Source organism: Gossypium hirsutum, chromosome A11 (genome assembly GCF_007990345.1).
Source record: "Gossypium hirsutum isolate 1008001.06 chromosome A11, Gossypium_hirsutum_v2.1, whole genome shotgun sequence".
In the NCBI taxonomy this organism is placed as follows: domain Eukaryota; kingdom Viridiplantae; phylum Streptophyta; class Magnoliopsida; order Malvales; family Malvaceae; genus Gossypium; species Gossypium hirsutum.
Window position 1 is genome coordinate 26,730,020 of NC_053434.1, and position 11,658 is coordinate 26,741,677.

Genomic DNA, 11,658 nt, shown 5'->3' on the forward strand with positions numbered 1-11,658 from the left:
TAAAATATTTTATACCATATATTCCTTTCTGGGCCATAAAATAGAATAAAAATAACTAAACCAGATAATATATATTCCTTTTTAATTAAACGGGATGATGGATGATGTAATAAAAAAAATTTCATAAAATAATTTCTCCGTCAACAGTATGCTTGCCTTGCCTTAAATACACGTCGCATGCTGCTAACACCATTTCTTCCCCCTCACAATGCCACGTTTCTAAAACTCACCTCTTTCTCTTCCTCCTATCACCCTTGTTTTCCTTTCTCTTCTTTTCCCTTCTATAATCAACAGCTCGTGAGCAATATCTGACACAATCATGTAGGGTTTTCAATTTTTTGTTGTTTTCTTTTTTCCTTCCTGTCTAGTTTTTGTTATTGTAACACTTTTTATCCAAGGACAAAAAAACACATTATTCTAAAAAGAGAATAAGAAAAAGATGTAGAAGAAGAAAATGGTCGTGGCGGTAATGGTAATAGATTAGTGTGTTATCGGTGGGGTTTGCCGAGATCAAGTTGGCTAGAGGAACAGAGGAGGCGGTGAATGCTGCAATGGAGAATGTCAAAATCGAAGTATAGAAAAAATAACAATCAATGTGCATTGCCGCTTATGCCATACAAGGTGCCGAGGACTCCCGATCTACTTCACAAGATCCCTGAGTAATTATCAAATACATAAACTTAAACCATCCTACCATATGTAGAAAAAGTGCGTCTGTAATCTGTTTATATCAGTCGCTTAACGAGAATGGATCCTAATCTATTTAGGAGGGAATAACTGAAAATTAGGAAGAAATAACTTATTTGTTATTCTCCTATTAGAGAAAGAGATAATGACAACGTGAAATCACAATTTTATACCATCGTTTCTCATTGCTTATTATTATTTTATTACTTATGTTTGCTAATTCGATATTACAAGTTAATTAAATGTTAAACTATATTTGGTTTTTTTTTCAAAGGAAATATAATTTACTTCAACATTTTAAGTGCAAATGAGGTCTTAGTGTCACGGGATAGGAAGGGGATAGGAAAGGTGATTGCCTAGAACCGAGTGATACAGACACTCGTCTTACAAGTCACATGTCATGAACAAATCACACGCACATATCATAGTTACACATCACAAGTAGTGACTCAAATTCACGACAAGAGCAGTGCGATGGACGCCCATGAAACCGATAGATCCTTATCTAAATTTTGGCGCTTTGTTTCATTTTGATAGAACTTAATGTGGTTGATTTATGGCTAGGTTTTGTTTAATGTGGTTCATTTTACTAGGATATTTATCTTAAAATATAGGTGTATATGCTTAGGTGAATGACCTTGATTGAAATTTGTAGTAATTATGATTTTACTCAAATTTTAGTTTGAAATTTCTATCTATATTGTGTATTTTCTTGACTGGAGAAAGCTATAGTGGGTCCACTTATGTAATTTGTAAAAGTGGAAAATGAAATGTGCGTCATTAGGATAAATTATAAGCTTGATGCAAGATTAGTTAGTCACTCGTTGTAATTAGGATTTAAGCTTAAAAAATTTAATTATGACATTGAATTGGTTAGATTGAGGGTTGTCTTTTTGTTTTTCCCTTTAATTATTTCCATGAATCAGCTAGCTTAATTATATTTATGAATGAAATATGGTTCATGCATGTTTGACCCCTTTTTTCTTTATTTAAGGAAGGAGAGAAACTAAAAGACCACTAATGGTCTCGTGCCTGATCAGTCGACCATATCATGACCAAATTAGCAGGAAAAAATGTTACATTATTATGATTGATCAGGCCAATTGGAGATCGGTTTGGTTTAATTTAGTTTATTAGTGGGATTTGAATAGAATAATACTAGTATTGGATACAATGTAAAACATGTTATATTTTAAGTGGAGATGCAGGTTTAAATTTTAAATATCAAATTGTTAAGAAGAATAGTCATGAACTTCGAACATGGATAATAAAATAAATATTGATAAATTGTATATATATAGGATAGAGCCGGAGATCCTGCCTCAAGGACCATGGATGCACATCCATCTACCTTCACTCCATCTGCCTTCACTGGTAACAATTAATTCGTCTTATTTCTTTTCTAATTATTCGGATTTGTTTTTTCTTCTTGCTGTCGGTATGTATGATGGATGATTACTTATGTTCTTAATTATGTTGCTAATAAAGCTAGAGCAAATATCACTTACTAGGAGGCTGGTGATAATGGAGTTGATAATGCTAACCAGAAGCTTAACATAGTTGCATATGTTGCTTCAAATAAGTTTGTTAATGTTTTAGATACGATGGCAGGAACAATGGTCTGTAAGAAAGACAAAACAGTCGATGCCTTGGGCAATACTTGTCAGAAGATAAGTGTGTGACTTCTGATAAAGCTGATGATGCCAAAAAGAAACAATGACAGGAGTTATGCAATATGTGAGGGATAAAGCAGCCAATGCCTATGAAGAAGGCAATCAAAAAATGAATACAGCTTCATATCATGTTAGTGTTGTCAAGGAGAATACTGCCAAGCTGTAAATTATGGAAGTGATAAAGCATCAAACACCTATGATGAAGCTAAAGAGATGATGGAGAATAAGGTAGGAGAAACATATGCTTCATTTTCTACTTGCCGACTTAGTGAACCAATCTGTCAGTCACTGTCTACTTTTTCTGTTCTTGAAACATAATCTTTCAAAAAAAAAAAATTCCCCTTTAGTATAGTATTTGAGGAATGTTAAAACATAATCTAGAAATTCACATGCAGATATAGGCATTTAGATATTATAAAAAACAATTTGTGCAGTGTCTTTTGCTCATTTTGGTAGTATATTTAAACAAAAAAGGTATTGGAAGCATAAAACATAATTTCTCAACATGACAAATTTCATGTTTCTGTTTTTCCAACCCCATATCAAAATTGTGGTGCATAGTGAACCTGGGCTGTGTAAGTTTGACAATGTAGTGACCTGGGCTTATCCTTGATATTTTGGAAACTGGACTATTAAGCCCATTTGCAAGAAGATTTTCTCCATAAATTGTTGCTTCCTAAATATTAGACCCAACAATTCGTGTATTTGTGTTCAGATTATTATTTTGTGTCTTATTTTATTTTTTATCATAGTTACTTTTATTATCATGTTCGTGTCACTTAGCAACATATTTTAACTTGTCTGCTTGATATGACGGGAAATGAATGAAATTTGTAGTTTATCAAATATTGTAGTCATTTTCCCCATAAAATCCTCCAGGATTTTTCCTTTTCTTTCTTTTTGGGGGGGGGGGGGCGGGGGTGTAAATATCAAGTATGGTTGTTTTTGTAAATCCACACAATAATAGCACATGAATAAAAACATGAAAATAGAACCAAAAATACTTGAATTCTTAATCAGTTACACAATTAGAATTAGTTGATTAGTTCATTTATTTATAAAAAGGGCTGCAAGTGATACATGTGTATATAGCATAGTTGTTTACGTATATGGGAAATTTCAACAGATCTAGGATTAGGAGTTGATGAAAATGGTGTTTATAAATTGTACTATTTACCTATTGGAAAGATATGAATATAATTAGTTTTTTATCCCAAAGTTTGAGTTTACCTATGAAGAGTATTTGTATTTGACAAGAGGTGTAGGTAGAGATCTTGGTCGCATTACACTTTCAAATTGGTTAAGTTCTTAACTTACCATTCTCGAGAAATGATAAGAAAAAAAAATAAAAGCTTATTTTTGGCTTTTTCAAAAATTTATAATTTGATATTTTCTTGATCAGGCCTTTCAAAATTTGGATTGAACTTGAGGTTGTGAGAGGATTCATCTAGGTAAGTTTTGAGCTTAGCTTGAGTAATTCTCTACTCATTTTTAAAGAAGACTTCATAGCGAGCAAAGTTCATTCATGTAGTCTCTTCTAAGAGATAGATAAGTTTTTCCTTAAGATATGACATTTATTAAATTTGAGATTGAAATATTAGTGTATGTAACTTTGTATAAAAATAAATAAATAAATGGCTAGGCTTTTCATTATGCCACCCTTTTCTTTATAGATGTCCCTTTTGAAGTGAATGCATGGATTTCATGTGAGTTGTTCTTAAATGCCTGTGAGAGGCTATGACCTTCCCCTACGGATTATGTGTGGATCTTGGTTAGCTTTTCTCCCAACATTTATATGTGGACTAACTTAATTACCTTCTTTATTTTTTTCCTCCCAATGTTTCTATTTCTTCATTCAACTACTTGTCGCTCTAGACTAGAGTTTTACATTGTTGAGCTGTGCACGTAAACCCCTACTTAATATTTATGAAGCTGAATTTTTGAACACTAACCCTACTTGGCTTCGATCACCTAGTTATTATAGCTCTACACGTTTGGTTAGTATATCTCCTGTTTTATATTTAAATATTAATTATTTGTATGCTTCAATACTACTTTATATTTGCATGTTCCTTATTGCCATGTTCATGCAATTTCTCAGCTTTGTGGTTACTTTTATGGTTGATTGATTTGCATATAGATATACTTGTCAAATTGTTTGAAATGTCCTTCTCTTTCGTTGCATGTGATTGTTATGAATAGACTTCTCAAATTATTTAAAATGCATAGGGAATTTATTATATTATATTATTTTTATCTTACATCTATCAAATTGAAAAGGGGATAAAAACAAAGAAAGAAGCTTAAGATTAAGCTTAATTCCACTAGCTTATGATTATGACTTATCAAATATCTATTGTCTATACATGCAACAAACTGTGCTGGCAACATTTCCCATATTTACACCTTTGATTGGCCAAGTAGACAAAATGGGGTTTTGTTTTAGATACATTGTATAACATGTATGGCCCAGAAACTGAATGATTTGCAACACCAAAACAAGGAAATATTCAAAGTTTGAATCTATGATCCAACTTGAAAATGCAAAAAAATGGGAAAGGATTTGAAAGAATGGGATTTTTATGATGCCTGTTAATCATGTCAGTATCGTAAAACCCCATCATATTCCGTTTGCTCTGGCTTTTTATGATTAATGGGCCAATTGGAACATTTTGGAGGGGGAAAAAAGGGGGGAAAAGATATGCATACATTATATTTTGTTAATACATGTTTTCTTTTTCTTTCTTCTCCTTGTTTTTCCATGGAGAAAAGTAATTGTAGTATATGAAACTTTGTGGTTTAGTGAAAGAGAGCTTAAGCTGTGATTCCTACAGTTTTATAATCTGCAAAAGTTTCTAAGAACTGTAAATAATAAGAAGGATTAGAGAAGAAAGACTGTTTAATTTTGGTAAGCAAACATTTCTTACAAATCAGGAAAATTAAGCAAATATAGTAAGAATGTATGTCCTCCTCCATCTTTTTTTTGTTATTCACATTTTTATATCCAAAAATTATTCTCTAAATCAAATGCATATATATATTCTGTATGAAATTGTTTTGTGTTTTACGAAGAACTTAGATGTCTCTTACATTTGTTCTCTTCATGACTTGTTTATTGTTGTGCATCCAAACTTTGAGAACCTGTCTCTTTACTCCCACTTGATCGCAAAACTGTTGCACTTGTTCATCATCTTGTTTCTGGATTTTCCACCCCAATTTGTCAGCAAATTCCATCATCTTCTTTTTTTGTTCTTGGCTGAACTTGGTTCTGAATCTCTTCTTTGATGAATGTGGGTGTGAAGGTTGTTGCCCTCCTTCACTGAAATGGAACACATGGAGATCTTCGCTCGAGGACTCGGCCGGGCCGCCGCCACCAAAGCTCATCATCAGTGGTGCAACCGACATAGCAGGAGGACTGGCAGACAATCCAAGGGAGAATCTTTGATGGTGAAGAGGTGTTGCTCGTCGAGGAGGACGTACAGCGTTTCTCCTTGTGTTGTTGTTGTTGTTGGTATAATAATAGCTGCTCGGTGCATACTGTGATTCCCCGTTTATTTCTTTCCTGTGAAAACTCCTATGGCATTCACAGGCCGCACATTTCAACGCTTCCGGCGTGCCTTCTTCGCCGCTCGGCATGAATTCCCCGCAACCATCGACCACATGACCGCCCATACTGGCGGCGTGGTTCTTCAAACATTCTTTATACCTAATCAAAGGAGTGAAGCTGATGGTTGCCGACGTTGGACCAGCGACTGGTTGGGGCTCCGGTGTTGGCGGTGATCTGCTGTCTGCCGCAGCTGCTATCTCACCAGTGGTAGCTGTGGAAGCTGAAACTGGATCTGGGTCCGGATCTCTTCTGGGGTTAGGTACTGAAAGTGGATCATCTAGGGTTTGAGGTAGGTTGGGGTCACCACGAACCGTTCGATCTCTTCTTCTTTCTCCCGTAGCTGAATTTACAGGTGCTGAAGAATATGAGTCTTTGTTGAGTTGATTTTTGTAACTAAAAGAGCTTGGCATCCCCATTTCCTTATTATCTTGGCCTCTCAGTTCCATTAAAACCTTGATCTAAGCCTTCGATCTCAGTTTTTTATTATTAGGGAATTAATGAACTAGTAATCTATATGTTCTCAAACCCATCATCATGACCACATGCAATAATTTCATACCCTAATTCATCACCACTTCTTCACTTGATCAAAGAAATAATTAGTGGGAAAGACAAAATTATCCCTGACTTTGACGTTTTAGTGCTAAACCCACCAACTCGTTTCACTAAATCCCGATTTCCTGTTCCTGGAGACGAAACGCAAGTGCTTGAGCAGTGTAGAGACAAATGAAAAAAATTTGAAGTGACTAAAATAAATTTAATTATATATATAAACACCCGAGAAAAGTGATAAAAATATAGTTTTGGAAGCTGAAACAGGAAAGGGGACTATGATATGGGGCCCCTTAGCTGAGACAAGTTTACAAAGAGCTTACCTTGATGAATTAAAACTTGATCACAGATGTTTTTTTCTGTAAGAATCCTCGAAACTCAATTTAAGACCAAACCAAGCAGGAAAGCGTTGTTTTAGCATAAATTAAGGAAGGTGAACTAAGGAGATGGTTGGTAGGAGAAGAGAGGGATAAAGAGAGATTTGTGAAGGGGTTTGTGTTTCCCATCACCCAATTGACCCCATAAAATCCATCAATCAAAGGAAACAGGTGGGTTTGGTTTGTACTCTCAAAAACCAGTGATGAGCATTAGAGGATGGTGGCACTAAGAGACATGGTACAACCGACAAGCCCTCTCCGAGCTTGCACACTGGTCCAGCTCCTAATTATTGCCTCGCCCAACACATTTCATTTTTGGCAACTGACATCTTCTAGTCTCTCCTCTCTGTCTGATATAATCCCCACTCTTTGTAACCCTAAACAAACCCCAAACAAGCAAGGCAAAGTAAGATTCTATGGAGGCAACATATATATATATATATAGTATGTGTGTGTGTGTGTTGAAAGAATTGAATTGAAAGGGTTGTTTGGTTGGCCACACTAAGACAGTTCCATGAGAAACAAAAGCTGATTACGGAATCTCTTAAAGAGATAATCAGCAAGGAAGAGGAGGAAAAAACAAAAAATAAAGAGGAGGAGAGGGGAGGACCCCTTTTATTATCTTTTGTGGGCTTGCAGGAATTAAAGTGAAGATATGGTGGTCCACAGCACTGAACTTGTCCTTTTAGTGTGTCTCGGATTCGCTTTCTCTCTCTTTTTTCTCTCTTGAAGCATGGTTTGTTTCAGTCCAACTGCAGCAAAGTTTTTGGTTCTAAACCTATCTCGATTAAAAGGTTTAGGTAAATTACTCTGTTGGTAACTTAATTTTAATAAAAAAATAAAAAGTTTGCAATATGAGTGTTGTTAGATATTTTTATTATTTTAGTATTAATTTGATCTTATATAGTAACCAAACTTAGTAAATTTTTATTTTTATCACTTATTTTATTTTTCTGAGAACTAATTTTAGTTTTTTTTTCAATAGGAAAACTTATTTTCTTGTTTTTATTTTTCTTTATTTTTATTTTTTACAATTAATTTTAATTTTTTTTCTTAGAAAAAGGGAAGCAAAAAAACTTGAGATTTTACTTTAATTTTTATAGTAAAAATCAATTTATCTTTTTTATTTCTTCTTTTTAATAATTAATTTTAGTTTTTTTAATAAGAGGAAAATATCTAGGGCTTTAGAGAAAGTTATCTGGATTTCTAAAGGAAAAACTTAGATTTTTGGAGGGAAATTTATAATATCTAGTTAATTTCTTTTTCTTTTTTTTTAGAATTTAGTTTTTCAATAAAAATGAAAACGTTATGGTTCACTACAAGAAAAGATTTGAGTTTTCATTTGAAATTGAGTTACAAGTGAAAATTTTAGATTTAATCTTAGCAACTAAATAACTCATTTCCCTATAAAAACTCAAGGTTTTTTTAACAATTAAAAATTAATTTTAAAAATAAAATGAATGATCAAAATGAAAATTTATTAAAGTTGAGTGATTAAAATGAGCATATGTGATGACAAATTAACAACATATAACAAAGATAGAGATAAAAATTAAACCCTGAAACCCGAAATAAAAACCCTCAAAATATAAACAAAAATTCTCTGAAAGCTTGTAAAAGCTAATACCTAAATGTATAATGTGTTATTTTTCTAGGGTGGAAAACGGGCCTATTTATAGGCTAAATTCGTAAGTTAAATAATATTAAAATAATTTACACTAATCACAGTTCGACTGAAACAAATAATCAGAGTTTAACCAGGAGAAAAAAATCGAGAAAATTGCATGACACGTCGCCACGTCGTGACATGGAATTCGCATCGTCAAGACGATGTGGTGTTGCGTCGTGACATCTGCAGCTCATCGGGACAAGGAGTTCCTCCTTATTGCAACGTCACTCTCTAATTGTGTCTTAATTTGACCGAAATGTGAGACATACTCCAAAAATCTTCACATTGACTCATATTTCCACAAGGCCTTCTTTACCAAAGCCCTCCACGGGCCTATCTCGAACTATGCAAGATATTTGCTGAGTCGAAGTTCTGCTTAGAAGCTGAAAGACTTTTAGCCTTCAACTTGTGCACTACCAAATCAAAACTGACCTGGGTCTGTTTTCACTAACGTAGTGCCTTATCTTTTCAAAACCTGCATCCAAAAGAGAACCTCTCTTATACAAAGCGGTTATACCTTTTTCCCTACTATGACCAAGTTGTCTCCGCTTCAAAAGAGTTAACTTTGACTCCTTAACGGACGAGGGACGTCCCATTTCACTAGTCTCTGTTGATCCTTCTAAAACATAAAAACTGTAAATCTTTTTACCTTTCATAAAAACAAGAGTCTCACGAGATACCTTAATGATGTTTGACTCGATGTTAATTCTACAACCCTTCGAGCCCAAATTTTCTAAGAAGATGAGATTTCTTTTTAAATTAGGTACATACATGACGTCTGACAGTGTTCTGATTGTCCTGTCGTGTATCCTGATCTAAACAGTTACTGGATGAACCATTCCTCATACGCACAACTCCACCTTCAACTGAATTGTATGTGGAGAACCAATCCCTGTTAGGACACATATGAAAAGAACACCCCAAATCCATAATCCACTTGGATGTAAGTTCAAAGCTTTCACTTATTGACACCAACAAGAATTCATCACCCTTGTCATCGACCAAATTAGCATCAGCTAAATCTTCCTTGTTGCTCGCAGCAACCCTTTTATTTCGCAGATTGTAATAATCTATCTTGACGTGACCTAACTTCTTACAATAGCGACATCTATTGTTTCGCTTCCTTGATGCTACCAAAATCGAGGCTTGCCTATCTAACTTGCTATTCAAACAAAACTCGCTTGTGAGCTTGTTTTTGCTCAACAGATACATCCTCAATTGAGAGATTTCTCTTTCATAAATCAGAGTCTCCTTACAAGACTTGTTTGAAGGGGGTAAATAGCACAATAATAATATAGTCTGATGTTCATCATAAATCTGAACCTCAATAATAGTACAAACAAAAAATCGAAACCAACAACTAAAAGAAAAAGAAAAAAAAACCTTCAAAAAAAATTGAAAATTGAAAACCATCGGTGGTGTTATCAAAAATTGGTATTTGATTAAAAATTAAAAATGGAATTGGAATTGAAAATGAAAAATTTGACTTCCTAAGAACCGAAAGAATTAAAAAATTGGTTGCATAAAACATCGAAAAAGAAGAAAACATATTTATTTTATAAGTGTTTTAAGTAATTTAATTAAAATTAAATTAAATTAGGAAAAAATATTATAATAATAATTTAAGATCATTTTAATATAAGTTATTTTTAAATTGTAATAATATTTAACTAGTTTCAATAAGCATTTAAATAAAATAAAAGATAAGATAATTTTTAGTATTATAGCTTTATTTTTAACATTGATAATGAAATTAGTAGTAAATTATATATTCAAATAAAAATGGCATTCAAAGAGGTGGGAGATCAGTTTAATTGATAACAATGTAAATTTATATTTTAAATTTAATTTTGGTTCACAATACTTTCTAAATTTTAAGTTATGATATTTAATGATTTATGATAAAGTTGAAAGATCTTAAATAAGTTAGACAAACAAAATCATAAATGAGAAAGGAGTTAACTTAAATATTTTTCTAATATTATTGGTATTTATTTTTATTTAGATTCTTTTTCCTTTTTGCAAAACAATTAAATGAATCAATCTCATAGTTATTTAACTTATGAAAAAATTATTATAATTTAAAAAATAATAATTTTAGGAAGCTATATTTTTTTATATTTTTTTAATAAAACAACTAAATGAAATAACATCAATAATTATTTCACTTACAAAAAAGGTATTATAATTTTTTTTAAAATATTACGATAATTAAATTAAGTAAATTTCCAACATCATTCATAAAATCTATATTAACTTTAATTTATTTTTCTCATTTTTATGGATTCGTGCCTGTGTATTCGTGATGCACAATTCAACGTGTGAACTTCACCTAAGTTAATATCTTTTTTCGTTCCTACTGATATCCAAGTTAAAATTTTGTGTTTGAAATTTGTGGCAACCAATTTTAATTTATTTTTTTATTTTAAATTACAACATACATCTAAAATTTTATAAAGTCAGAAATTAATATGTTGACATTAAATCTAAAGTGCAACATACATATAAAAGCAATTTCAGATGAGGAAATTAAAACAGTACTTTTCGACATAGTCTCTTTAAAAGTTCCCGATAGTGATGGCTTTCATGTTGTTTTCTTCCAGAACCAATGGGATAACATTGGGAGCACAATTTGCGATTGGGTTAAAAAAATATTCAAGGGCAAGCCCATTGATCCAGATTTAAATAACACACTTATTGTGCTTATTCCAAAGATTTCTCAACCTAAAGAAATCTCGCAATTTCGGCCTATTAGTCTCTATTTTGTTCTCTACAAGCTAGTGATAAAAGTTATAGCTAATAGATTCAAGGTAGTGTTTTCCAAACTTATTGTGCTAGAACAGGTGGGCTTCATTGCAGGCAGAAGCATTTCTGATAATATTATCATTGCCCAAGAAGTTATTCGTTCCATACGAGGAAAGAACAAAAAGTGGATGGCAGTCAAAATTGACTTAAAAAAAGCTTATGATAGGGTACGTTGGGATTTCATTGACAAATCTATCCAGGTAGCTGTTATATTAGAATTTTTATGAAAGGTGATTATGTCTGCAATCACATCATTTACAATGCAAATCTTATGAAATGGAGTGCCCA

The 11,658-nt window shown here is 32.7% G+C and overlaps 1 protein-coding gene across 1 annotated transcript; it reads right to left on the minus strand.

Moving 5' to 3' along the window:
• Nucleotides 1-5,241: 5,241 nt before the first annotated feature.
• LOC107901351 (zinc-finger homeodomain protein 6) lies at nucleotides 5,242-7,548 on the minus strand. Its single transcript, XM_016827312.2, has 2 exons — nucleotides 6,843-7,548; nucleotides 5,242-6,653 (listed from the first exon to the last, which is right to left on the minus strand). Exon 2 carries the CDS (start codon nucleotides 6,411-6,413, stop codon nucleotides 5,436-5,438), a length of 978 nt encoding a protein of 325 aa, XP_016682801.1. The 5' UTR covers nucleotides 6,414-6,653; nucleotides 6,843-7,548; the 3' UTR covers nucleotides 5,242-5,435.
• Nucleotides 7,549-11,658: the final 4,110 nt, after the last annotated feature.

Bases quoted from the DNA above. Each gene is read 5' to 3' on its own strand.
- LOC107901351 (XM_016827312.2), bottom strand. From the start codon at position 6,413: ATGGAACTGAGAGGCCAAGATAATAAGGAAATGGGGATGCCAAGCTCT.